Source organism: Fonsecaea monophora, assembly GCF_001642475.1.
Source record: "Fonsecaea monophora strain CBS 269.37 chromosome Unknown Scaff1, whole genome shotgun sequence".
NCBI lineage: Eukaryota > Fungi > Ascomycota > Eurotiomycetes > Chaetothyriales > Herpotrichiellaceae > Fonsecaea > Fonsecaea monophora.
The window spans coordinates 662,979-689,846 of record NW_019173932.1 but is presented as its reverse complement, the minus strand read 5'-3'; the positions used below and the strand labels follow the sequence as shown (position 1 = coordinate 689,846).

Sequence of the window (26,868 nt, the reverse complement as noted above, 5' to 3'; positions counted from 1 at the left end):
CTCTCTCTCTCTCTATATGTCACCCCTGATGAACTTTCTTCAACCTCGTGCTCCCTTCGTACAGTCCCCTATCAATCGCGGCCGCCACCGTCAGCGTCCCTCCCACAACCGCGCAAACACCCGTCAAAAAGTTGGCAAAGGTCTTGGGCCTCGCCTCGCGGTTGATCACCTTCATCGGGGAGATGTCGTAACTGAAGAAGACGCCGGGGATCCCTCCATGCGCGTGTAGTCTCTCCTTGTGTCCCTCGGCCGCATCATTTCCACCGCTCAGAGATCTCTTGTGTGATGTGACAGAGTACTGATGCGTCTCGATCGAGCCCTGGCTCCCGGCGCCCTTGCCCTGCATTCCCAGCGGTATCAGATCCGCGAGGGACGAGTGCTGTTTCACACTCCGATCCTCATCCCACCCGAGCGGCAGATAACTCGTACTCACCACCTTGATGAAATACATAAAGTTGAACCCCGGCTCCCCCGTCTCCTGCTTCACGCCGTCCAAAGGATTCGCATGGTGATGATCACTCCACTTCGCCGTTACTCCCCTATCATCATCGCTCAGCTGCGGGCCGAATCTCAGCGAGTGGATTTCATGTGTAAACGTGTGTCCACCCTCGACAGGCGTGTCGAAGTAATTGTTCAAGTCGTGCACGTGCATGTTTCCATTGGAGAAGCTGCGACCGGGTGCAATGTGGAAATTTCCCACGACTTTGTTCACCCGGAGGACGCCCTCGATACGACACCCCTCCTGGCGCTGTGCGTCGAGTCTTTCACCGTAACCTTCCCGTTCGCATTGTTCCACGCCCTCGCCCCGTCCAAACGCCCAGCTGTTGGAGGCATAGGCTTCGCGCACTTCGTCGCACGTGTTGCAGCAGCCCGGCTTCGAGGCATTGGCCGGCGGAGGGGCCGAGTAACAGGAGCCGCAGTAATCTGGATCCAGGTGGGCGGCGTTGTCTTGCTCGTTATGCAGGACCAGGGCGGTTGTGTCGAGGACCTTGGAACCCTCGGCGATGGAGGAAAGGCGTACTTTGTTGACACCGTGGACGACGCCCGTCTGTTGCTCGCCCGAGACGTCCATGACATCGAGAGTGAGGAGTTCGCAAGGGATGCGAGGAAAGGAGATGTTGAGGTGGATTTCCATCTTTTCGCCTACGTAGACCGCAAACACCAGGTCAGCAACTGCACCTCGATTTGTGTATCTTCCTCTAAAATAACACCTGCGACTGTCGACCCTGGATTCGGGGGTTTCCTACCTCGTCCCTTGTCCACAATCAGCTCTGGCATAACCAGAATCTTCCTGTAGTCGCTCCATTCTCCCCACACCAAGTAGAGAATAATAAGGATCGAGGCAATCGTCACGATACCACCGGAGGTCGTCCGCACCCTCGCATCTTCGACAGTCTTTGTAAACGCGTCTAGCCGGTGAAACCGCGATTTGACGGCCATAGTCGATTATTATATCGTAAGGGAGAGTTGCTGGGTAGGAAGGAAAGATCTTTTGCCAGCAGTGTATGCGTAATAGGTGGGAGGGCACAGGGAGAGGAGGCTGAAGGGGGGCGAGCGCACAGCGCCTCCGGAGCGGGTGAACGGAGTCAGTACGAGGTACTCGGGTAGGCAATATAAATAGTTTATCAGGATAGTGGAATGCTTGTCATATCGGCAGACGGCGACATTTTGCTCGTGGATTGCCAGTCTGTCAAAGGTGGTGAAAGCGAAGCAGCATCAGAGTGGACAGCATGTTCCATTGCGATTTGCGGAATTTCCTCTTGGGGACAAGCAGCAGCTGGTGCAGGGGTCCGGAGAAGGTCGCTTGGCGCCCGCCCTCACTTGGCCGCATATCTACAAACCTGCGAGGTACAAAGCGAGGCACGAGGATGGCGTGAACAACCTCTTAACGTATAGACACGGCCAATGACCAATTCTACAGATTGGGCCTCTAAACAAGGAAGATTGAAAACGGGTTCATCTAATCATGCAATCAATTGGAACTATGGAATACAGGAAGCTGTGACCACAACCATCAAGATATGCTCACTGCTTAACCCATTCTTCTTCCATTAATGTCCTGGTCCGCTTTTAGGTGGTCGTTGCAAGCCTTCCCATCACTAGTCTTTCCCAATCCATTTCCACTCACTGCCGGGATATCGCTGAAAGAAAAAACATGGCGAGGGCAACCACGTCTGTCTGACACCGGAACGCCAATAGGGATGACACAAAGACCGTCGCTCAAGAATATTTGAGATCTCGTCGATGGAACATCTATGCCGTGGGAGAAACTGTCTAGTCGACCTCTTCCATGGCGCTCTCGCCAGCTCCCTCAGCAGCAGGGGCTTCTTCAGCGGCCTTCTCCTCGGCAGTCTCTGCTTCTTCATCCACATTCAGACCAAGGGACACAAGCTTGTGAATGCGCTCGGCGAAGCTGGCGGGCTCTTCAATGGTGAAACCGGAGACGAGCAGAGAGGTCTCAAAGAGAAGCTGGGTGATGGACTTGACGGTACGGTCGTTCTCGCCATCAGTCTCGACCTTCTTCTTGAGCTCACGAATGATGGGTGACTTGGGCGAAATCTCGAATGTCTTCTTTGAGGACATGTAAGAAGACATGGAAGTATCGCGCAGTGCCTGTGCCTTCATGATACGCTCCATGTTGGCAGACCAACCGAATTGGCCGGTTCGGATAGCGCAAGGAGAGCCGACGAGTTTGTGAGAGACAACAACCTTCTCAACCTTATCGCCGAGGATGTTCTTCAGGCTCTTGGCCAGACCCTCAAACTCCTTCTCCTCCTTTTCGCGCTCCTTCTTCTCCTCCTCGGTCTCTTCCATCTCGAAGTCCTTGGTGATGTCGACGAGCTTCTTGCCATCAAACTCTTTAAGTTGCGTCATGGCATATTCGTCAATCGGGTCAACCAAGAACAAGACCTCGAAATTCTTCTCCTTGAGAGAGTCAAGGAAGGGTGATTTCTGCACGGCCTTGATGGATTCACCCGTGATGTAGTAGATTTGCTTCTGGTGCTCTTGCATGCGGGTGACATAGTCAGTGAGCGAAGTGGCCTCTTCGCCAGACTTGGTGGACTGGAATCGGAGGAGCTTGGCAAGGGACTGGCGGTTCTGCGAGTCCTCGTGGATGCCGAGCTTGATGTTCTTGCTGAAGGCAGAGTAGAACTTGTCGAACTGCTCACGGTCTTCGGCGATCTCGTTGAAGAGCTCGAGGCACTTCTTGACGATGTTCTTCTTAATGACCTTCATGATCTTGTTCTGTTGCAGAGTCTCACGGGACAGGTTGAGCGGCAAATCCTCCGAGTCGACGACACCCTTGATAAAGCCGAGCCATTCGGGAATCAAGTCAGTGGCATCGTCGGTGATGAAGACGCGTCGAACATAGAGCTTGATGTTGTTCTTGGTCTTTTTGGTCTCGAAGAGATCGAATGGAGCACGCTTGGGGACGAAGAGGATTGCGCGGAACTCGAGCTGACCCTCGACGGAGAAGTGCTTCACTGCCAAATGGTCTTCCCAATCGTTGGAGAGAGATTTGTAGAAGGAAGCATACTCTTCTTGGGTGATGTCGGAGGGGTTGCGAGTCCAGATGGGCTTGGTCTTGTTGAGCTCCTCTTCTTCAATCTTGGACTCCTTGACCTTCTTGGTCTTGGGCTTCTTCTCTTTGTCCTCTTCGTCGTCATCAACTTCTTCAATCTTGGCCTTCTTCTCCTCATCCTCCTCAACCTCTTCAGCATCCTCATCAGGAACCTCTTTCTCGGTCTCCTTGAGGACGTGGAGGTAGATGGGGTAGGAGATGAATTCAGAGTGCTTCTTCACAACTTCCTTGATCTTGGACTCGTTCAGGTAGTCGGTTTGCTCGTCCTTGAGGTGGAGAATGATCTTGGTGCCACGACCAAGAGGCTCGCCGCTCTCATCGTGGGTGATGGTGAAAGTACCACCTGCGCTGGACTCCCAGATGTATTGTTCGTCGTCATTGTGTTTTGACACGACAGTTACCTTGTCGGCGACTAGGTAAGCTGAGTAGAAACCGACACCGAATTGACCAATCATGGAGATATCGGCACCCGCAGTCAAGGCTTCCATGAACTGCTTAGTACCTGACCTGGCAATGGTTCCGAGGTTGTTGACGAGATCCTATTGAGAATGGTCAGTCACGGTACTTGTATTCCGGCGTCAAAGGGGGAGAACTTACAGCCTTGGTCATGCCAATACCAGTATCACGGATGGTGAGGGTCTTGGACTCTTTGTCTGGGATGATGTCGATTCTGAGGTCCTTGCCAGAGTCCAGCTTGCTGGGATCTGAGAGGGCCTCATATCGGATCTTGTCAAGAGCATCCGAGGCATTGGAGATCAGTTCTCGGAGGAAGATCTCTTTGTTGGAGTAGACGGTGTTGATAATGAGGGAGAGGAGTTGGGAGATTTCAGCCTGAAACTCGAAGCTTTCAGAGGCCATGGCTGCGGTATTGTCTGTAAGAGAGGAGGTCTGTGGGAGGAGAAGTCAGTACAGATGAAATGAGGATGAGTCTGGGCTGAACCAAGTGCAGGCTTGCAAACCCGGTCTCCCTTGCTACAGGCGACGGCGCAATTGGAGAAGCCAGCGTCAATTGAGGCAGGCAGCACTGGATCAATGCGGACAGGTATGATGGGGGTTCAACTTACAGGAATAATGTGGTCGTGTTCAAGAGACAGGTGAGCAGACTGTCCTATTAAAGTGGGAGTAAGAGTGGAAGAAAATTTCAGTGTGATGGTCTGAGGAAAGGAAGGGAAGGCTGGAAAGTGTTTATGCCTTATAAACTTAGCCGCAGTCAACCCTGGGGGAGCTTCCATATGGTTCTTTTTTCCTCTGCAGTGAATGCCCCCACAGCGTCCATTGCCAAGACGCAGGCCCGCACCTTGAATAAGCGCTGTCAGACGAAAAGCCAGTGCGTCTGACAGAAAGCCAGAAGATTCTTGATATCGAGTGCTTGCAGAAGGCTTATTTGCCTGTTGAGCCCATCCAGCCGACCTAAAATGTTTGCTTCACCATTCAGAGGTCCAGGGTTAGGGCTTCTAATCTCACAAGCAATGGGTCTACTGTTGTCTTTAACCAATACCTTTGACAACAGCCTAAGGCCCGCCTCGCCGCCACTGTCGGCCCTTTCTGTCAGACAAAAATCCGCCAAATCGACCCACCAGCAAGGCGTTGCCTGGCCACCATAGGCTGGTGAACGAGCCTTCTCGAATCTTGCAGCCTTGAGGAGCCGCCCGTCTGTCCTCGTATCTTCCACAGTGTTCGGTGCTCGAACAAGCCTGCGGGGACCAGAGACCTTGGATTTGTGTGTGTCTGTCTAGCTCTCTAATCGTGCTCCGGAGAGGAAGGTAGTCTCTAGTCATACAATGTGACTTGCGCGTAAATTGGTAAAGAGACTCACAATTGATATTCACATTCCCTTTTTTGAGCAGCACCCATACCGTGCTTTCAATGCATGCATATAAAAGCATAGCCAAACAACCACCCACCCATCCGTCATTGTTGATGCGCAAGATGGTTTGGTAGAATCAGAACTATCTATCGATTCTGCATATATCACAAGATTAGCAATCCCTATACTTCCTTTCATTCCCCCAAAACCCGACTAGACATTCAAGTCCTGCTGCCTCCTGGAGAAGATTTATCCTTCGTTGCGGTCTGGAACTCATAAACCCATCACGCCATTAAGCCATAACCAAAACTCTGGGGTCGTTCTCTATACGTCCTACTCTTCCAAAGTGCCTTGGCATTCTGTACTGCTCTCCCTGTTGCTCACTTCGGCAGCTTTCTTCTCAGCCACCTCAAGTCGCTCTTTGGTCTCTTTTAATTCGTTTTGTAAGCTCTTGATGTAGACAATAGCCATTTCAACCGTGCTCGCCTTGCTTGTACCTTGTCCAGGCGCTGTGGGCTTAGATGTCGCGGTTGCCGATGACTCTCCGTCCTCGTTCTCGTCTTTGGATGCTTTGTCTTTCTTGTTGTTGGCCACGAGGATGGACGCGGGCAGGAGTGCCTCGATTTCTTTCAATGCAAGATTGATTCTATTCCGGCGGCCCTGCTCGGCGATTTTGTGCGACGTTCGCTTCGACGTCAAGTTTTCAGCCAAGGTCTCGGGATACGAAACTCCCGGAAGATGTGTGCCCTCGAGTATGTTTTGATAATTTGACTTCGAGGCAAGATATAATGCGCTCGTCTCCGCTGAAAGATGTGACATACCCGGACCTGCCAATAGTCAGCTCACTATGTACCTGACCAAGTATGCGTAGAGACTTACCAGCCGCAGGAGCCAATGGACTTATACTCGGGGAAATTTTTGGTCGTAACGCGGGAGAAATTGTTGCAGAGGTGGTGCTCTGACGTTTCTTGCTAGCACGACCTCCTGTCCGGCTTTCAATTTTTCCAGGTTTGGCGAATGTTTCTTGCGACGTTACCCTTGTCAGTGCACTTCGAGGCGTGCTAGCAGCGCTGATCTTGGCGGATTTCGCGGAAATGGTGGGAGTGTTCTCGCCAGAGACAGAACCCTTGCCAATGTCAATATTTTGTAACCCCTGGGACATCGTGGTAGAAGCAGCTGCTGCAGGTAGCATTATATCCTCCATAGGCTCATCTGCACCCTGGAGAGGGCCGTGATGCTCCATGTGTTTCATGGGCAATGATTGGTTACTAGGCATTCTCATCAGCGTGGCAGGGGTCACCGGGTTGGTGGACTGCGTATTCTGAGTGTTGCCCGCCGACTGCGGCGATTTGCCTGGATGAGGTACAGGAGGAGGCCGCATTGCAGCTTCAGACAAAGGTTCAGGTGAAACCGAGTCATCGCTTCCCTGGAGCACAGCGCTATTAGGTGCCGATGGATGGAGTGTTGAACCCAGCGCTCCCTGAGGCAACATATTTCTGATTTTGTCCATAGGCAAAGATGTCAATGAGGGATGTCGTCGACGGGGTTGAGGCTTCATCGCAGGTGACTGCTTCACGCTACGAGCCGGTGTACGAGCCGCATTGCTGCCCTTGCGTCGGGGCCGCTTCGTCCCCGCGGGGATGGATTTTCCCGTGACACCCAAGTCGTTGAGATCCACAGGGGAGGCGGTAGTTCCGGTCGAACTGAAGGCAGCCTGTGCTTCAATCGCAGGAGACGTCAGAGGGCTGAAAAACTCGTCTGCCAGCCCGTAATCGGACATGGTAAATCCGCCGTCCATTGGAGTTTGCGCAGGAGAGACCAGAGGGGTAAATGACACCTGAAGAGACCGTCAGCAAGATTTGAGTGTCAACTCTGGGCACGTTCGGCGCGTTACCTGTTGGTGGTCGAACAGAATCTGTCCGTTGTTTCCCATCTGTTGCGCATATTTCCCTGGATGCATCTCGGCACTGACAGGCGTAGGAGGCACATGGTACTGTGGTGCCATCTGCATTTGCTGATATTGCGGGTATTGTCCGTACTGCTGGTTCGTCGACAGCTGGGTGCGGTAATCGATTGGGTCGCTGGTCGGCGTTACATGGACGCTCATCTGTTCGGCAGCAGAGAAACCCAAATCGGCTGAGCTGTTCCCAAATCCCAAACGACCCATTGGGGTGTCGAGGCCGGAGTGGCCATTGTTCATGGCGGCATAATGTTGGAAGTCGGTGTCGAGGTCGAGGAATTTTGTGAAATCCTCGTCGCCCACTCCAGCCACCATGCCGTCATCTTGCATCTCTTGAGCCCATATGACATTCTGCTCGCGGTCTTGTTGAGTCATCCTCGAGGCTGAGGATGTGAGGTTTGAGCCCGCAGGTGGGCTGCGGGAGGTGGTTGACGGAAGACACGACGTGTCACAGCAGGTTCATTTTCGAATTGACCAGACAGGAGCTGCCCACTTTGAGGTTGGCCGGAACAGTAATCGCGATGCCAAATAGACCGACCGACCTGGTTAATGATTGTAATTAGGCGAAATAGACACAGCGCAGCCTCGCGAAGAGACGAATGGAAAAGAGACAAGGCCGTGGTACGTTGGACAAATGCGCTGAAAGGCAAAATTCGAGGTTGGCGGCGGTAGCAGTCAAATGCCCACCATGGACTTCGGTACAGCATCAGTTCGCAGGGTGAAAGGGCAGAGGAGGCGGTTGGATGGTCTGGGCTCCACCCGGCGGGGTTGTGCGTTTTTGGGGGAGGGATGGCGTGGGTAAGTTCTACTTTGACTTGCAGTGAGCGTGCAGTAGGCGGACAATGGCGTGGGCATTGACCAGGGGTCTTAGCTCGAGAAGGACGCTGACTCGCTAACTGACCGCTTTAGAGTGGGTGTGGGACGAGAAGGAGTCGGCTGGCTGGCAGTTTAGGGCTTCGGGATGATCGAACTTGTACCTCGTAGTAAGGTTAGAATCGAGGGTCCAAAGAGTCAAACTTCGGGGTCCAGTGAGGCACCGAGTGAGGTCGGTGCGAGCCAAACCCGTCATGGTGGGCAGACCTCGTAAGATGTCATTCATCAGACAGGAATCATGTGGACCGTTGATGATCTGTATCTGCTCTGATCTCATGAGCATCTCTGAACATCTCTGAGCAAACCCTAACCAGATGTCGGGTTCGACATGGGAGGGTGAGATTCTCGTATACGAGATGCTTGTAGGCATGGTGCTGTCGATGAAGCTCGACGTTCTAGGTCAAAGGGTGAAGACTCATTGGTCGGACATTTGTTTGGAGGCGAGAGTGGGATGAAATTTAGTCACGAAGTACCTTGTTAGGTAGAGGAGGGTTTTGCTTTAGGGGATCGAGCGTGCTAGGAAGGCATCGATTCAGCATCTCTTCACCAGCCCACAAGCCCGTCAACCCACCAGCCTTCATATTATTCCGAGGGAAGAGAATGTGCCGGCCCTAACTTCATCGCCCAGACCTACCGAGTACATCTATTAAGTGGCGACCATGTACCCAGGTATGAGCAAGTCTCACAGTCAGGCATGGGGTTCTTAGCTGCGCCTGGCTCCAACATGAGAGGATGAGGCCAGCATGCAGAAGATGTGGGAGGGGCGCAGGCGGGAAGTCATTTTCCCGAGCCCAGTTGAGGTACGAGCCATCAACCTGCGAGTGTTCTTCCAGGCACCGGGGTATACGACGCAACGCCTAGTTGAGCCAGGCGCTCCCAGGAGGCTTCTTTCACTGTAATAAGAGAATCACTTCAGGTGGTTGCAGCCACCTAGCAGGCGGCGCCTAACCACTACCACGAGGAGGAACCTCGAATCACAGACAAGGGGGTTGTGCGCCCGAGGGAGGGGTGTGGGAGGGGATTTAGTTAAAGGGGTGGGGCGCACCCGCCGGACAATGCCCTGACAAACATCCTAGGTACGGCCACCCTGCCACTTGCGCTCACAAAGGTCTGTACAGGGTAATCACCTGTTCCTCTTCTCGCGCCCCTCAGCCGTACATCCTACTCGATGCAGTGAGCCGAATATTATTTTTTCCTTCTATGTGTGTTGTTCGAGTTCCACTCTGGGCTCAATGTGCTCGACCCGCCTCGCTCCACCGAATCAAAATTTTCTAAGGGCCATCTGGATCTCGAAACAGCACACGCCACACCACTGTTCATTCGCACATTGCGCCCTACTCTTTGATTGGTCTTCGCGCTCGTCTACCACTCAGGCTGGACGATCTGACTGGGCGACATGAGGTCGATAGATTCCTCCAGATTTGACGACCCTCTTGGTTGATGGAAGTTTCCATCTTTGCGCTTTGGCCACCTTTTCCCTTGGTCGACCACTTTGCTCGTATTAGCCGACTAATACGAGCACTCGCACAGGGACCTATCTGGTATTACGAGAGCTTTCCCAAAGTAGCTACAGGAGGTTACCCTTGGGTGTGTGCTTCCTCAGCACGACCTAGCCTGGGACACCATGCCATCCAAGCCTAAGGCGTTCCTCAAACAATCAAAGCTGAAGAAGAAAGCAGAACAAGTGAGTTTAATCAAAACCCCGACTAGTTGAAATTAATTAATCATATAGGCTCTTGAAACCATCGATGATTTTCAGGCAGGTTGGTGGTCGCATGAACACACACCCCCAGGCAAAGTGTCCCGGCTAATTCCTTGTTAGCTGGAGTGGACTTTGAAGAAGCCGCAGGGAAATGGAGGGCTGGAGATGCCGTCAAGTCAATGCGTTTCTTTTTAAGAGCCGTCGAGACATATGACCAGGGTTTGCGATCCTACCCGAACAGCATTGATCTCGCCTACAATAAGTCTGTTGGCCAACTGCCTCTTTGCTTCTGCTATTAAGGCTGACCTCTCACTAGAGCTAGAGTATTGCTGGAAATCGCAACGCATCCTCTTCTTGTGCCACATCTGCACCGGCCACTTCTCGAGGTTTTGCAACAGGCACTGGAGGCGCATCGTTACGCCCTCACCCTGGATCAGGACAACCCAGATACTTTGTTTAACACGGCTCAAGTTCTGACCGCTATCGCCGAAGTCTATGCCAAAGGCTCTGATCATGCTGATCAGGATGTGCTGCAACTACTCGAAGAAGCGTTGGAGCTTCAAAATCGTTGCTTGAGCATTCAAGAGCTCAGACTCGAGGAATACGTGCGTCAGCAGGGTGAGGCAGCGGTCCAACTCGCATCAGAAGATTCAACTGAACCAATTGCCAATTTGGACGATGCCGCCGACTCCGGTCCTTCTGCAGTCGGTACTGAAGACCAATGGTTCTCAGTCGTAGAGCCAGTAACGAAAGATACCCTTATCGACACTGTTCTTGCGCAGCTTGGGACACTCACTACCCTCAGCAGCTTTCTCAGTTCCTCAGACTCCGTTCCCACCTCCAGCTTGGCTTACATTGAAGAATATTCTTCCAAGTTGGTCAAGATAAAACTGCCCCCGCTGCTTCAAGATGCCGAGCCAGAGAGACTGCAAGAAGTTGCACTTGCTCGGGCGAATCTGGTATCCGAATTGCTCAAGGCAGGCTATTTATTGGGTGCAATTGACCCAACTACCTACAAGCGGGAGCGGGATGAAGCATTTAAAGTGCCTGAACTGGACCTGGAAAGAAGTTTTCCTGCGTTGCTAGCCAATGCAAACAGTCTCATTGCGTTTAACTCTGCTCTTTCGGACGGCGAGCCCTCCCACGCCGTCTCCCATGCTTCCATGCGATGGAGCGCTCTTTCTGCAGCAATAGCCAATATGGCTAAAGCAGCTAAGATTTCCGGTCCTTTACCCGAAGACATCGCTGAAACCCATTTCATTCGGGGGAACTGCTCGCTTCTGCAACAGCAGCTAGGACAACCACCAATATCCTTTGACGCCGCCATCACGAACAGGCCACAGCTCCTGAAGAATGCGGAGACTTTCTATCGCAATGCCAGCAAGCTCTATCAGGATGCAGAGCAGAAAGCTACGTCGCAACTGCGGGCCAACGTTGTCCAGGCAATTCAAGCTCAGAATGATATTGCATCCATTGCTTTTCAATATGACTCGGGAAGAGGCCAAGAATGGATCAGAGATCAACTTGATGACATGGTCGACGATGGACTCATTCCACCCCTGGCTGGGACTTTGTGAATTGTTCAGCCTCCCTTCGCTCTGCTATTGAAAAGTCGTTACAAGAAGGCCTGGATACTCAATCTTTAGCGACAAATTCAGGACCTGGGAAACAATCAGAAATGACTGAGGAGTTACCGCGGTTACTATTGCAGATGGAGCAACTTCTGTTCCCACATCGTTCCTTTTCAATCTGCTCCGCTCCTGATTTGCGTAACATGTGCTGGTGACTCCCTTCACTTTTTTCTTTTTGTACTGGCATGTACTGCAACAATGGTGAGTTGGGCAACTGAGCTTGACAGCTTACTCAGGGCAAATACATCTTGTCTGTTATACAAAAAGCAGTCGTTGTTGGCCAGTCCCCTGGAACAGATGTGCTCCCTTCTATTTACCGGACAGAAAGGGTCCGGTATTATTCACGCAGGCGCGTTTGTTTATATTTTCACAGCCAGTTTATGCCTTTTCCTCCAAGAAATTTATCATGATGCGCTAGAGTCAACCAATTCTTCGAAAGAAACATGGACAATGATGGAGGCATCCATACCGCGTTTCAAGCGTGCTGATGGCACGGACACGAGAATATCTTACCACAAAGCCGAGCTTGTAAAGGTACAGAGTCTCTTTTATGCACGCCACTACAAGCAGTGTATTGCTCTCTGCGAAGAGCTTCAGAGGTCAGAGGTACGTCGCGTTCTCAATTGTGCAATCCCACGAGTTTCTAACGTCCTGACTGTCTCAAGATTCACGCCCTACACAAGGCCTTCCTCTGGTTTTACCATGCCACCTCTTACGAGTCGATGGGACTGATTGCGCACAACTTTTCTCGCAGCAAACTACATTTTCTGGATTCTGCCAGGGAGAGCTTCGGGCTGGCTCTGAAATGCATTCCTTTACCATATGTATCGACAGAAGCGGGATCTTACGAGCAGGCGGCGAATTCACCTATCACAACTGATTTTGGGTCTCTATCTATCAAACGAGCATGGAAAGCGGGTCGAAGAGAAATATCCGCAACTGGCTGTGTCACCAAACTATCACCTTCCGTTTCGTCTGGCAGCATTTACTCGATACAAAGCTCGAGCTCAGAGGGAGAATCTATTGCGGATCAAAATGAATCACCATCGCAACAGCAAAAATATCAAGGGAAGTCGACACCAGACCACCATGTCGATTTAAAAGAAGGAGCTTCAGAATACAACCCATTGAAACACCCGGCCACACCAGCTGCCCCGGCACCATGCCAGTCTCGACTACAGCGCAGCTTCAGCTCCAGACAAGTATTGCAAGCCAACTTGATACCATCGCCTCTATTCAGCCGGAACCCCAAAAGTGCGTCTTCATTGCTCCTTGACATCACTGATAATAGTCGACCGCTTCCCCCTTTGCCATTCAATCACAGAGCCGACTTCAAAATCCAAGGCACTCGCATCATTCAGGACCCTCTCATGCGCAAAACCGCGGTTCAAACACTTATCGCACGCTTCGAAGGAATTCTGCCACTGCCTCTATCACCTCCTTCACCGAGGGCACAAACCCCCTCGAGAGAGCAGATTTACGGACTGGAGACCGCGGCGGCCTCCCCTGATGCCGCATCTCCACGATTCAGAATGATTCGCGATGCGTTCAGTCCGGACCCACACAATGAACATCTCGAAATGTACCTCAACAGCTACGCTTCACCTGCGCTGTCGCTTTACAACGCGCATTTAGCGGACTTTCGCGCCCAGCTAAGAAAGCACATTGCCTATGTAGATGGAGAAATTGGTCGAGTACAGAAAATCCAAGGCGAGAGGAGCGCCGCCAGGACCTTGGGGCCGAAGCAGAGGTTCGCAAGTTTCTGGTCGTTCGAGGTCGCTTCCACCATTTCAACATCGAAGGTGGCCCCGAGATCAGCATGTGTACGTCGAAGTGATGGCCTCGTGAGGGACAGATGTGACCACCCCTCTCGTTGCGGAGAATCTCGAGGCAAAATCAAGGAGAAGATCGATGAACTGAGACGCCAAGGCTGGAAAGTATGCAAGGAAAGACATGGGTTCAGAGGCATGGGATTCTATGAGAACTTTAGAGGACGTGTCGAAGCGGAACTGGAGGCTGGCCATTAATCTGAATCACTGGACACGAAGGGAGGGGAAGATACACGTTTGCGCACGGACAAGAGCAAGTTGATCGTGAACGCTGTTGAGGCTGGTAAAGCAGTCCTGTGTTAGAGTGAGTAACTTACCCATCGAGCCCATCCCAGGTTCACGGGACAGACTATGGGCGGAGCGGATCATTGTTCTAGCAGAGATTGGGGAATTGTTCAAACGAGGACTGCCAGCAAGGATGGAGGAGCAGTGCTTCTTGGCATACGACATTCCTTTGTGGAGCTGCACGATAATGCAGGGCCGCAGGGCCCCCACGCCCCTCAGGGTCTGGGGCCTCGCCAGGCTGTGCCAGGCACTGCCAGGCACCTCCAGGGCTTCCTGCCGTGCCACGACGCCCACAACACCAAACCTGACGTAGCTAGCGAGACCCAAGGACACGACAAGTTCCTTTCAGCTCTACCAGGAGCTATGTGAATGAGTCTGCGATGATGGCAAACGCCAGTCGTAGGTGACAATCCTCCTGGACGATCCTTCTACTTGTATGGCTGAGCGGTTAGTGCAGTGCTCCCTAGTGACACACCCCTACTGCCAGCATTACTTTGCAACTTTTCTGGATCCTGTGTGATAGTTGTCAATTCCCACATCCAATATGCCTGAATTCCGCCCCTCAATGCCTCTCCTTCGCTCATTCTTCGTGAAATGAACTTGAAGACTGTCACCATCACCTCAACGTGCCTCTTCCCACTGGACACCTCTCGCAACACTATCGCAGCCTCCCTTTTGACGCTGCGGCAGCCGATCCCCCAGCGACCCGTTCCGAGTACAGGAAGGAAGAAAATACACACACAAAATGATCCCACGTACAAGTTTGGGCCATCAGCTTCCACTTCGTGCTGGAGGGGGCGCCCAGACGTCAGAGGCTGCCAATGGTACTGCCTTGGAGCCTTTCTCGGAAGCCGTACTTTCCCACCTCGTTGCGGCGAGTAGAGACATCTCGTCACAAGATGGGGAAACATTCACCGACGAAAAGTCGTTCTTGACATACATGGCCTCAGACAAGTCAAACGCAATGTCGGCACCTGTGCACAACGATCTGAGCTATCCCATGTCGTCTTATTTCATAAGCTCCAGCCATAACACCTACCTTTCTGGTCACCAGCTCTATGGTGATGCCTCTGTGTACGCCTACACCAATGTACTCACGCGCGGCTGTAGGTGCTTGGAGATAGATGTGTGGGACGGCGAGAGCGACTCTGAATCCAGCAGCTCAGAAGGCGACGAGGATAAGTCTACTAAGTCTGACCTAAAGCAGTCACGCTGGAACAGGGTCAAAGCTCGAGCAGCACGAATGCGCTCGAGCTCTCGCTCAGAATCGCATGCGGCCAGCACGAACATCAGCTCCACCTTACCAACTGGTTCACCTGGGACTCAAGCCACAGAATCGCTGAATAGGACTGACAGGTCGGGCTCACCACGAAAGACTGAGTCGTCCTCACTTGACCCAAATCGTCTTTCACCGCACCCTTCGCCCCCTCTATCTGATAAAAGAGAGCCGCGAGTCCTCCATGGCTACACTTTAACCCATCCTATCACCTTTCGCGCCGTCTGCCACGCTATCAGAGATTCGGCTTTCGTGAGCACAGAGCTGCCGTTAATCGTGTCTCTTGAAGTGCATGCCTCCCTTGTCCAGCAAGAGGTCATGGTCGAGATTATGCGCGATGTCTGGTCCGAGTTTCTGGTGAACCTTCCCAAAGGAACAGACGTTTCAGCGCTTCCTTCTCCAAAGTCGCTCATGAAGAAAATTTTAATCAAAGTCAAGTGGGTCCCGGACTCCCAGACTGGGGAGTCCAATGATCCCATTGAACATGTGAGCTCAAATTCCTCCGAGAGCGCGGGTGTCGATGCGATATCGACCTCCTCAGAGAAACGAAAGAAAGCCTCCAAAGTGCTGGCTGCGCTCTCGGAACTAGGGATTTATACTCGGGCCTATACGTTCAAGCATTTCTCACAGCCCGAAGCCACTATCCCAACACACGTTTTCAGCCTGTCCGAGAGCAAGGCCCGGGACATGCAGGATGACCCGTCCCACGGTCCCGCCTTATTCAAGCACAACAGAAATTTCCTGATGCGTGTGTTCCCCCGGGGGACCAGAATTAACAGCTCAAATGTCGATCCGATCTTCCATTGGAGACAAGGCGCGCAAATGGTAGCTCTGAATTGGCAGAAGCTGGACATGGGAATGATGCTCAACGAAGGAATGTTTACTGGGACGGGTGGTTGGATTCTCAAGCCGGAAGGCTACCGCAGTACAGCAACAGCCGGGGTTTCAAGATCGCAAGAGGGAATTGAGCCCAAACGGCAACGGCTAGACCTGGAAATACGACTCCTCGCAGGACAGAAACTTCCGGTCTCCACGGATAAAGACTCCTCGCACGGTCCCAAGATGAAACCGTATGTCAAAATGCAACTCCACGTCGATTCACTTTGCTGTCCCGACCCCAGCAAGGCCTCGGGTTTGGGCAAACCGGAAGACGAACCCGAATCACATAGCGGTGAAGATGTCGACTCCGGCCTTTTCAAACGCAGGTCCGCTACCGGCCGCACCGACTCTCCTGATTTCCGTCGCGAGTTAATGAGTTGGCTGAATATGTCAAATGTTCTTCAAGAGCTGAGCTTCATCCGGTACGTACCTTTTTGTTTATCCCTTCCTGATATGTCTTGCTTCATGTCCAAAGTTATTTTGTCCCTGTAAAAAAGATACATGCGCCACTGTACAGAGGGCATGTTTGTCACGCCACTATCTGCATGGCGGAAAGCGACAAAGGTTCTCTTAATGCCTCGGTCTACATCATTCTCACCGCAATTTTCTCCTGGTCTGGCACTGCTTTACTTGTACCCCCGTTTGACCTGTCTTCTGTCCGCATCTTCCCGGGATACCGACGAAGGTTTCGTTGCGCATCTCCATGTTCAGCTCACACCGAGCAGCAAAAGTAAGCCAGAGGCTTTCCGGTGGCTGGCATGCTGGGCTGTTAAGTTACGGGTAACGCTTGCATGATGAGCTGGGCGACACCCTGCGTCTCCACAGGACTGCTAGTCTGCAGCACCTTGGATTCATGGCGAAGAAAACGACCTCCGATTCGGGCCTGGTCAAGGGCCTGATCGAGAGGCTCGAGCCTCCCAGGGCTGCCGATGCACGACCAGGAGCTGCTGCAGGATTGTGTGACACGCATGCGATCTTCCTGTACGATCGTGTTACACAGCATGTTTGACATTCGCCTGCCCACACTCATCTGCACCGAGCATCATTTTCTACGTGACAGGTCACATTGTGGCTGCAGAGGGCTGCAGAGAAGTTGAACTTTTCTAATTCTGTGCATAGACTAAAAGTCATGGACGACCGCTCGCTTTCCAAAGATAACCTACTGGCATGGGCCTGCATTCGACTCGACCGCCTGCAGCAAGGGTATCGATTCATTCATTTGCTCGATTCGTCAGGAATGCCATCACACGGTGCACTGCTTGTCCATGTCTGTAAGCGCACGAGTTGAGTGGTCGGCCGAGATGTGGAACCCCCTGGTTTACCTTCCCCGCTTGAGCAGAAGGCTCTCTTGGGAATGATCCCACTACCATCATGTGGTTTATGAATGCAGGTTTGGCAGGCATCTGACGGCCCACGGGGAGAGGTGCGGCCGGACTACTTCGTACGCCTATATCATTGCCCTTTGCAGAACAACGTGCATGAACTCTCAATTTTTCCCACCATACTCCCGAGGACAATAAGGGCGAAGAATGCGGGTCCAGAGTCTTGGTACCCCTGAGTCTCTAGGATTAGACCACATCGTTTGACCCTGTGCAGCCAATGAAAAGTGCTGGACGAATTTGCAAGAGTCTCGGTGCAAGACTCTGCTGTTAGCGCTGATTCCGACTGTTTCTTGGGCCAGCAAGCCAGGCTTTCCTGGAACATGACTGTACTACGAGTACTCGGTCAGTTTGGATGGCGCGTGGCACTGAGTCTCCGAAGAAGGAGGATCGGCTCTTTGCTCGTATTTTCCACGTAAGAAACTTTTGGCTTCTTGGCCCCCAATGCCTGGTGCACAATCCCACTATGAATGAAGCCTCGACCGGTCCACGGATACCAAACACGGCTCGTCACAACGCCTGCGAAATCGAGCCTCTGTTTTTTATGTCGTTACAATCTCGATGCCGTGCACAGACTTTGCTAGAGGCCGAGCTTATCGGGAATGGCATACCCACCTTAGATGCGGACTGAACTGTCATTCGCCAGGATTTTCTTTTCAGCGCGATTGGAATGCCCCTACCAGGTGACATGACAGGTGGGACTGCTTCTGACTTACGAGTATCTGTCGTCGCACATGTGGCGAGTGCAGCCATTTCCCAGCCAGACACGTTCGGAAAACAGACTGGTACCTTTGAACCCAGATATTCCGCTCTTGAACGATGACCCGCCGGTTGTCTGGTGAGACTTCAGCTTGCTTGATGACTGGAGGCCACGACTTGTCAATGCAGTCGGCAGAAGGTCGTTCCATTTCCTCACATGGCACCGGGCGAGGATATAGAGTCAGCAAAATCCGAAGGCCGGGGTTAGAACAACTACTTTTTCAAGGCAGCATGCATACCGGTGGGTACGGACCTCCTGCTGGACCTTGCCAGTCCTTGGAACTTTTGAGTTCCACGGACGGATATGAGGTTCCTGTGCCGGCCAGGTTTTCGGAGCTCATGTTTGGGTAATTAGAGGATATATAATGGTCAACAAGTCACTACTCCGGCCAGCCCTATGTCCATTTCCTTCTAGCGGAACCTTGTTGCGACTCCAAGGTGCAGATCCAGATTCCTTCAGAGGCAGTCTGAATACCCACGTCAATATCTCGTCCTCGGCCCACGCATCATGGCCTTTACAAGGAGGACTCTCGACAGCGTCCCATCCTTCAAGAGGAAATCGGCGAACCCGATCACTCGGCCTCAGAGCCGTCCGAATCTTATCGCTAGACCGGTGATTCCCATTGTTGGAAGCATAGCCCAAGCAAGAAGCTGATGAATTCGAGGTGAAGATGAACGGAGTACGGTGCCCCCGTTGCAAAAGCCAGGGAGCAGAAGTCTGGGTCATTCCGTAAGTTCGCTCTGCTCAAGGGTTTCTATCCTGTTCGCAGCAGCCACTGCGCCTCAACAGCAGCAACAATTGAGCCAGGCTGACAGATAGTTGCAGCGGCACTAGATGCCACAAATGTGGGCATCCCTGTTAAAAAGAGGGCCTCGAATCCTGTTGTCGAATACGATCATGCTAAGAAGATTCCCTGTACAAGGATGGACCGACTAATCCAAGGGCTGCATCATAGTGAGGGGCAAGGGGCCAATTACTCTTCAGGGTAATGGTGATGCAGATGCTTCTGTGCGGTGTCAGGGTTTGCCTCCATGGCAATGGATGCTTGCTATGGGGGAGGGGGGAAGATTCCCGCGGCGAATCCGAACACGGGAAAGGGTGCACACGCGCTGTGCGTCAGAGGACACCTAGAATGTCCGGAGAATATGGCCATCCAATTTTTTTCAGGGCATGTAGTTATAGATTCAGGATTGAGAAGCTTGCGGCACCCTGATCTCCGGATCCCGACTTCTCTGTCAGGATGCGCGATTAGGGACGGGCCGGTTAGATGACGGGATGAAGTAGGGGGGAAAGAGAATAGACGTCGTGTTACGAGTGGCCGCAGGGAATTTTTGCGACATCCTAATGCTCTTTGAGGCGAGTGCGCAAGTGATCAACGCATGATGGATGAGGGGCGTGTGGTAGGATTTACAAAGGCCGAACAAGCACCGTCGATTTTCTGCAAGGATGCTAGCTCACCATGAGAAATAGCTTCATCGGGGGGAGTTCAGACGGCATTCTTGAAACTGGTCTGTTCTGGGATGGTGTTTCTCGGAACTATTGTGGTTCTCGAAGGGTTGGGAATGATGTGTGCCAGAGCCCAAGTTGTCTTGGTTGTGATGGTGGAAGCGCGATTCCGCCCAGACTTACGCGGAGCCAGTAGCCAATCACAACACACATAATCTGCTTGGCATATACCCCACCGGAAAAGCCAAGTTTCAGTTCGAACGCAACTCGCAAGCTTTGCCAGGCTGCGCCCGTGGCATCGTCGTCTCCCCCCTTCGATGACAAACACACCGACACACAGTCATAGCTCGCTCACGACGACCGCCTCGTCGGGCATTGCCAAAAAGAGCCATCGACGGCTTGCGCCCTCCTTCCTCGCAGTGGCACATCGGTGCTGCTTTCTCGCTCAGATTGCTGCCCATATTTCTATGAGCAACCGCAAAATCGCTCTTGCGTGACCACAAGTCATTGAGTATTGTTAGCCTCAGCCGGTGCTTGGCAAGGCTGTTTTTCTCGCCCTCAAGAAGACCATCGACCACGTTCCTATCTTTTGCTCACCTCTGTATTTCCTTACCCACTTGGAACGGGTGGAAGCCAACTCTTGAAAACGTCAGCTCGGCAGCGAACCGAGGCCGGTTTTCTTCCACCACCCCCAAAACCGTCCCACCACTCTCTCAAGGCACACCACTCGCCCTTCCCTTGATCCGGTCTAGACACTCCTTCACCACCCCTCTCGTATAGCCTGAGCGACACTCTTACGGGTAACCCGCCTCATTTGTGTTGTTTCAAGAGCTCAGCTATTCCATTACAAACCCCTCGGGACTTCTGAGAAGACGAGTAGACGTTTAACGATCCTCGGCTCGTCCTGAAACACGGTTTGATTGGATTTCTGAGGCTCCCACCCGTTGTCCAGGACCCTGATCGGTCAAAAACCCCACATGTCCTCTCAAAAGTTCGAGTTGTAACCATCCATATTCCTGAAACAAGTCCAGGACTGCTATGATCTGTCACGCCACCAGGGCCTTGCGACTATGCCTAAGCCAAAAATTGTTCTTTACGCGGAAGCCCTGACCCACATCGGGCAATTAACTCTGCACGCCTCTCTACAAACGGAGAAGAATGAACACACGAAAATACTACTTTCGTCAGACAAGAAAGTCATCACCGCCCTTCACGACGGTGAATCTTCCAGCATCTATCTCCCAACTCAGATTTCGGGCACTGCTCACGTCACATTTCCCATTGATAAGAGGACAGAAATCTCGACTCGGTTGCAGATCGACGACGTTGGGCAGCTAAAGTCTGCAAGTGATGGATTGAGCGATATCGAAGCACCTTGGTCTGCAGTCAGCCTGCATAGACATAGTTCTATTTCCTGCAACCAATGCGAGGCTACTATTCTGATGTCGGACAAAGTCGTCACCTGGAAAGATTTGCCAAGCGAGAACTGGGCCGAGTTGATGGACTTTTGGTTCTGCCACAAACCTCATAACAAGCCGTCTACGCATGATCAAACAGCCCATTCCGCGAACATCGCCGCAAAGGGTAGAGTCACTCCCTCTCCTGGGGTGGGTTTAGTGGATACCGTTTCGTTTTTCTTGTGTGGAGAAGATTGTGTGAATATCGAGGTGAGTTGGACCACCACTGAATCCCTAGCAGCAAAGCCTGCGGTCGTCATCGTCGGCGTAAAGAAAGAAGCTTTTCAGGCGTCAAAACCAAGAATCTATTGATCTAGTTTCTGATACATTCGCCGCACATCAAATCTATGATCGGTGACCTGGTGGTAGTATCAACCTCCTTTTCAGTGATGGATGCTCTGCCGCTCGGGACCACACCACACCTCCTCATTTCACCTTGGCGCTTCTGAGCCGTACTGTGCGAAGGGATATGTGCGAGGTACATTCCAGCTGACACACACTCTCTCTCTTCAGGTGACCAAGGATGCTACGAAGGAAGGCGTCGATAGTCTTCGTTGCCTTGCTTGTAACGGCTGGCTCGGATCTGGCGCAGCGGGTGAGAACAACTACCGTCTTTACAAGTCCAGGTTAGCAGTAGTTCCAGAGCAAGGCCAAGCGCCCGAGCGATTCCCGGCAGCTGTCTTTCTGACCGCTCAGCTGCTGTCACTCATTGGGAGCTCCGTCAATCGCAGGGTGGTCGTCCATGACGACAAGCCATCTGAGTCCGAAAGTGGGCGTCCAGGTCTTCTCCTCTGGATTTTCAATCCTGATATCTATTACTCCAGCAGTAAACGTGGACCCACTGCTCACCGGGCCATGAAGGTATTTTACAAATCGCTTTCTAACCCAGAGGAATTTCTGGATGGTGCTGGTTCGAACTGTGAAGAGCTTGTTGTTCCCGAAGAAGACTTTTCCGATTTCAGACGGACCTTGGAAGAAAGCACAGAAATCCTTCCCCCATCGGCGCGAACCTTTCAGGAGTGGGACGTCGGTCTTCTGGATCGTTGGGAAAAGAATGCAACAGGCTCTGCGAGGATGGATGAAAACCCCTTGAACAAGAAGGTAGAAGAAGGATTCGAGTTGTTCAAACTGCCGGCAGGAATGGAAGAGCTTTATCTTTGAGAATGGCAGTCTCGAAGTTCGTTCGCATCACTCGAGTGCTGATGACCGAACGCACCAGCGTACTGGTTATTATCTGACTTGGACTAAATGGTTTTAGACGCAACTCGCGGTGGTATGATTCTGGTTCGCCACTTCACCCAGGTACAGTGCTTCTCAACCGCTACGAATTGCAGCAATGAAGAGCCTGAGTGCACACAGAGAGCAAACACAGGATATTGACGTTCGGTGCCGGATCGAGATGCCATTTTGCGGCGCATCTATATTCGTTCTAATGCTATCAGCGATGGCATGACCCGGCCTTGGGTCGTCTGTGGGTGCTGCCGTTGATACATGCACCATGACAGAATGGGCCAAAGTGTTGTGAGCTACAGCCACGGTCTCTTGGTGCATTACTGCAAGATACGATAGCCCGCCGTCCGCACTCATTCTATGAGTAGCGAGTACAAACTGTTATCTCGATTAAAGCGATGATGCCAAAGTGACCGCTTTGCATCCAGGGTTGCATTTCTACGAACACTGAGGGTTGAGTAACCATATATCCTCACAAATATAACACCATTATAAGGTGACCAGTCGGGTGTCGCCTATGATGGCAAGACAGCCAGAAACCTATGAATGATTATTCGCTCTCGACGATTCTTGTCCTTCTGATGAGATTATCGGTCCTGACCCTGAATGCAGATGATGCACATGTCAAATGTCACAGATCATTTTGTTTCACAACCGACTCTCATTGGGCGGTTACTGTCCTAGAAGATATATCTGGTCGATATGAACTTTACTGGTCAATCACGGATAAGCTATCCTCGCTCGGGCAGAGCGAGTAATATGTAAAGCGATTATTCTAAACACGAGAGAGGCGTATAGGTGAGAGGGAGCCTCGTAGCCTCGCAGCCTCGCCAGTTGCACTCGAGGAATGTTCTTGGCGGGTCGGCCAACTTGCCCATATTGAGATTTCTGGCCTAGACCGATTACGGACTTGCAGCTTGGCCCATCTCGACATCACGGTCCGCAGAAAGCTCAATCGGAGCTTGATATTGCTCACAGGCATTCTCTTCCAACATCACTGAGCTCGCCTTAACCATGAGTGCCCTCCGACTGTCCCGAGCAGCGCTACGCGCCAGGTCTACGATTGCCCTGAAACCGATCCAGCGACGAGGGTACGCCGAGGCCGTCTCCGACAAAATAAAGCTCTCCCTGGCCCTTCCTCACCAGGTATGTCCGCCAGAGTTCCCTGGCCAGCAAAGCAATAGAAGGAGGATTGTACTTGGAAGAGCTGAACTGACAATTTGGTCGATTATCTAGTCCATCTATTCTTCACAGGATGTGTACGTTCCCAACAGCCTCCTCGAACCCAGGCCAAGAATCCGCGCCAAAAGATCCGAGCTGACAGCGCCTCCTACAGTGTACAGGTGAACATTCCTGCTGAGTCCGGAGAAATGGGTATCCTTGCGCAGCACGTTCCATCCATTGAACAGCTGAAACCGGGCTTGGTCGAAATCATCGAGGAGAGTGGTGGAAGCAAACAATTTTTCCGTACGTTCCTAAGTTAAAAGAAGGGTCTACACTATACGCTGAGAGAGTCAATCACTAACACCAAATGGCTTGCTGGCAGTTTCGGGAGGCTTCGCCGTCGTTCAACCAGACTCCGTGCTGAGCATAAACGCCGTTGAAGGTTTCCCCCTTGAGGACTTTAGTGAAGAGGCGGTTAAGTCACAAATAGCGGAGGCTCAAAAGATTGCTAGCGGGAGTGGAAGCGAGCAAGACATTGCGGAGGCTAAGATTGAGCTCGAGGTGAGATTATACAAGCTGGGCTACCGAGTGATGCGCTGACAACATCTTTACACAGGTTCTCGAGTCGTTGCAAGCCGCAATGAAGTAAGAGGTTGATTCACTACGCTTTGTACATATAGAGTAAGGCGGAGGGATCACCGGAAATGAGAAGTGCTATCCAGGTCTCAGATGGCTTGAATTGAACAATTTCCGTGTGCTACTTGACTTTGTTCGTGTTCTCTTTCTCTACAACAGTTGAGCAGCCAGATTGCCTTTGTGTGCGAGAAGGTGCTTGGAGACATGATATCCGGGTTCTGCATCCCATTAAACCCCGGCCCGTGTGGTTCATGCTCCTGCCTTGTCGTGGTTTTGTTGTGTGCGTCACTGCCTCCCGTCAGGAACGATCCTTTGCCTGCTCTCTTCTCATGGGTTACATTTTTTTTACCTTGATTTATTGTCTACTTCTCCCCTCAAAGCGCCGCGGTCACAATGATAGGTCCCATATCAACATAGCCGCTCTACTCATCTCCAAACATGGATAGCTCGCAGAGGTCTGTTCTCTTGCTTTACCTTTGTCGAGCCCGGCATGCTGATCAATGCCCAGTTCGCAAGGTGGCACGGTTGCCAGCCGTGTTCGAGTTTTCCAGGCGGCCCAGCAACTCGAGACAAGCATCCCACCCTTCTCTCTCCCACCTCGTGCTCTAGACCAAGCCAAAGGGTTCAGTGCTATCGCTGCTGAAATAGGGAGGAACTCCAGTCTCGCATCTTCAGCTAGAAGAACGTTCAGGGACAGTAGCGAAGGGACCCTAGCAGAGGGACGTCCGCACGCCGCTTCCATCCTTCACAAGAGGATTGCAAGCCATGAGAAAGGAGACAACCACGAGATTGTTCCTTTGCGGCCTTTCACCAGCATGGACGGACCGGATGATGAAAGATCCCCTGCCCGGCGGCCTGCACTGCGCCAAGTCGGTCATCAAGTCCATCGGCATCGCTCAATGGAAAACGTCGCAAACGACCCTGCCCTAGAGATTACCATGGCTAGATCTCGACTTCGATCCGTCGCCCCGAAACAACAGAATCGAGAAGAACCATCTCGCGGCCGCTCCCATACGATGGACGAGTTGAACAACATGTTGGATGACGCGATCAAGAATAGCTCACCCAAACCTGATGTTCCTCCCAATGACCAGCATGGCAATCTCGCGCCCAAAGCCGGCTTCGTCCTTCGTCGAGCATCCGCACGGCAAGATCGTCGCCCATCACAGTCTCGTCCGCGGTCGACGCGAAGGAGCACCGAATCCGTCGTGCCTCGTAGCAGTGAGGAATCAGTGCGAGTAGAGTACGAGAGGGGGAAGGAGACGGAGGATCAGAAACAGGCTGATTTAAGTAGCAAACAGACTCACAATCCAGAGTCTCCTGTCGCTCCGCAGCTGAAACCAGGTGCAGTTCCAACCAGCGAATTGAGTCCTGTCAAGCAGAGAGCTGCCCTCTTTGAGAGCCTCAGCCAAAATCTTACGGAACATGATCGAGTTTGTCAACACTTCGGACACGAACATGAACCATCACATCCACATCCACATCACCACCCTCCTCCACGCAAGGAGATCAAGAAGATTCACCGCATCAAGTTTGGAGACACGATTGAGGAAAGACCTGGCACTCCCTTGATTCCCTTGACATTGCCAACGCTTGTTACGCAAGAGAAGACCAGCAGGCCTCCGAGTACATTGAAAAAGGAACATGTCGAAGCCGAACTCCCCGGGCCTACAGGCGAAGGCGCCGCGAGCGACGATGTTTTTCAGGAAGACAGGAAGCCTTCATTGAGCTGGCCATTTAGATGGAGCATTTTTAACAAGGGCACCTCTGCGCCTCCTCAAGAGACTGAGGGGCTCTCGGACACTGCGCAGGCGAAGGACGAACACTATCCCTCCACGCGACAGAGTATTGTCCGGAGTAAGGTCAAGGATTTGCTTCAAGCTGCAAACGAGAAAAATGATGCAGAGCAGCGACGACGAGACGACGAGAGAGGTCGCCTCAGCCGAAGATCGACTAGAACCCAACCACCACAAAGACAGACAGAAACAAGCCACGACGAGACAAGACAAGAGACAACCGTCGAGCCAACGTCAACGCAGACTCCCAAAAAAGAGCTATTCCACAACCTGAAAATTCTCGCCGAGACCAGCGATAACAAGCCCACCCCTAGGACTCCTCTACAACGTGCCATGTCAGAGAAACAGGTCTTTGCGCCACCTGCACCACCTGATCCGGAGAGTGAATCTGGGTCAAGTCCACGGAAACCTCCGCACACTCCCATTCGTGGAAGATCCATCTCTACCCATCGACCTGTACTGGGGGAACAGAAACGCTCTGTACAGCAGCAGTTCAGTCTTAGCCCCGGACCAAACCACAGTGGTTCGAAACAGCGGCAGGGTGTCAAGGTCGAGGTAGAGATACGTGACAGCCCAGAGCGCGAGGCTAGGGATAGGGGAGACAAGATTGTCATCATCAGGGCAGATGTCTCCGAGATGGAGGATGATAGATAATCGAGGGGGGGACCATCAGCTGGTAGACAGCTTGACCGTACTTTATCGCGACGCACGGCTGCTGATAAGATGGCGAAAGGGTAAGATGGCATCAGTGATTATTGGCGTGGTTCTGTTGGGCAAGAAAGGAAAGCAGCAAGTCATGTTGGTTGGTATAGGTATGGTATATCTTAAGAAGCACCAAGTGCGGCATGCTTCAAGCATGATTTGACATGGATGGAGTGGGCAAGCAGAGGTCTGGACTATATCGATTGGTTCACAGAGCTTCCTGGTTGAAATTGTATTTCGCCTTGACCTTGGTTAACGAGTGTGATTCTAAGATGTTGAGAATAGACCTGAACGGCCGAACGGCGCAATGAACATCCTCGTTCTGACCTGACCTGGAGCATTTCATTCTCTTTCACCCCCTCGCGCGTACTAATTATTGATTCAGTGCTTGATGTTGTCACCCCAACACAGGAAAGAGATTAAAAAGCTTCCCTTCCCTTCTCTTCTCTCGCTTCGCGAGACTCCTCCGTCGA

General features: G+C 52.1%; 8 protein-coding genes across 8 annotated transcripts; 5 read left to right on the top strand and 3 right to left on the bottom strand.

The window, feature by feature from the left end:
• Positions 1 to 19: 19 nt before the first annotated feature.
• On the bottom strand, positions 20 to 1,440 carry AYO21_00239 (hypothetical protein; the record flags this gene model as incomplete). The annotated part of the gene is made up of 2 exons (XM_022650229.1): positions 20 to 1,173; positions 1,248 to 1,440. 2 exons carry the CDS (start codon positions 1,438 to 1,440, stop codon positions 20 to 22), a joined length of 1,347 nt encoding a protein of 448 aa, XP_022517555.1.
• An 834-nt stretch (positions 1,441 to 2,274) lies between these two features.
• AYO21_00238 (hsp90-like protein) lies at positions 2,275 to 4,441 on the bottom strand (the record flags this gene model as incomplete). The annotated part of the gene is made up of 2 exons (XM_022650228.1): positions 2,275 to 4,122; positions 4,181 to 4,441. The coding sequence occupies 2 exons, from the start codon at positions 4,439 to 4,441 to the stop codon at positions 2,275 to 2,277; spliced, it is 2,109 nt and encodes a 702-aa protein (XP_022517554.1).
• Positions 4,442 to 5,723: 1,282 nt separating this feature from the next.
• On the bottom strand, positions 5,724 to 7,725 carry AYO21_00237 (hypothetical protein; the record flags this gene model as incomplete). The annotated part of the gene is made up of 3 exons (XM_022650227.1): positions 5,724 to 6,217; positions 6,270 to 7,227; positions 7,285 to 7,725. 3 exons carry the CDS (start codon positions 7,723 to 7,725, stop codon positions 5,724 to 5,726), a joined length of 1,893 nt encoding a protein of 630 aa, XP_022517553.1.
• A 2,122-nt stretch (positions 7,726 to 9,847) lies between these two features.
• AYO21_00236 (hypothetical protein) lies at positions 9,848 to 11,502 on the top strand (the record flags this gene model as incomplete). Its single annotated transcript, XM_022650226.1, has 4 exons — positions 9,848 to 9,907; positions 9,956 to 9,986; positions 10,046 to 10,187; positions 10,242 to 11,502. The coding sequence occupies 4 exons, from the start codon at positions 9,848 to 9,850 to the stop codon at positions 11,500 to 11,502; spliced, it is 1,494 nt and encodes a 497-aa protein (XP_022517552.1).
• A 507-nt stretch (positions 11,503 to 12,009) lies between these two features.
• Positions 12,010 to 13,583, top strand: AYO21_00235 (hypothetical protein; the record flags this gene model as incomplete). The annotated part of the gene is made up of 2 exons (XM_022650225.1): positions 12,010 to 12,162; positions 12,222 to 13,583. The coding sequence occupies 2 exons, from the start codon at positions 12,010 to 12,012 to the stop codon at positions 13,581 to 13,583; spliced, it is 1,515 nt and encodes a 504-aa protein (XP_022517551.1).
• Positions 13,584 to 14,415: 832 nt separating this feature from the next.
• AYO21_00234 (hypothetical protein) lies at positions 14,416 to 16,834 on the top strand (the record flags this gene model as incomplete). Its single annotated transcript, XM_022650224.1, has 3 exons — positions 14,416 to 16,016; positions 16,068 to 16,247; positions 16,651 to 16,834. 3 exons carry the CDS (start codon positions 14,416 to 14,418, stop codon positions 16,832 to 16,834), a joined length of 1,965 nt encoding a protein of 654 aa, XP_022517550.1.
• Positions 16,835 to 20,480: 3,646 nt separating this feature from the next.
• Positions 20,481 to 22,028, top strand: AYO21_00233 (hypothetical protein; the record flags this gene model as incomplete). The annotated part of the gene is made up of 2 exons (XM_022650223.1): positions 20,481 to 21,017; positions 21,381 to 22,028. 2 exons carry the CDS (start codon positions 20,481 to 20,483, stop codon positions 22,026 to 22,028), a joined length of 1,185 nt encoding a protein of 394 aa, XP_022517549.1.
• Positions 22,029 to 23,111: 1,083 nt separating this feature from the next.
• AYO21_00232 (hypothetical protein) lies at positions 23,112 to 26,347 on the top strand (the record flags this gene model as incomplete). The annotated part of the gene is made up of 5 exons (XM_022650222.1): positions 23,112 to 23,243; positions 23,372 to 23,564; positions 23,644 to 23,822; positions 23,878 to 23,906; positions 24,406 to 26,347. The coding sequence occupies 5 exons, from the start codon at positions 23,112 to 23,114 to the stop codon at positions 26,345 to 26,347; spliced, it is 2,475 nt and encodes an 824-aa protein (XP_022517548.1).
• Positions 26,348 to 26,868: the final 521 nt, after the last annotated feature.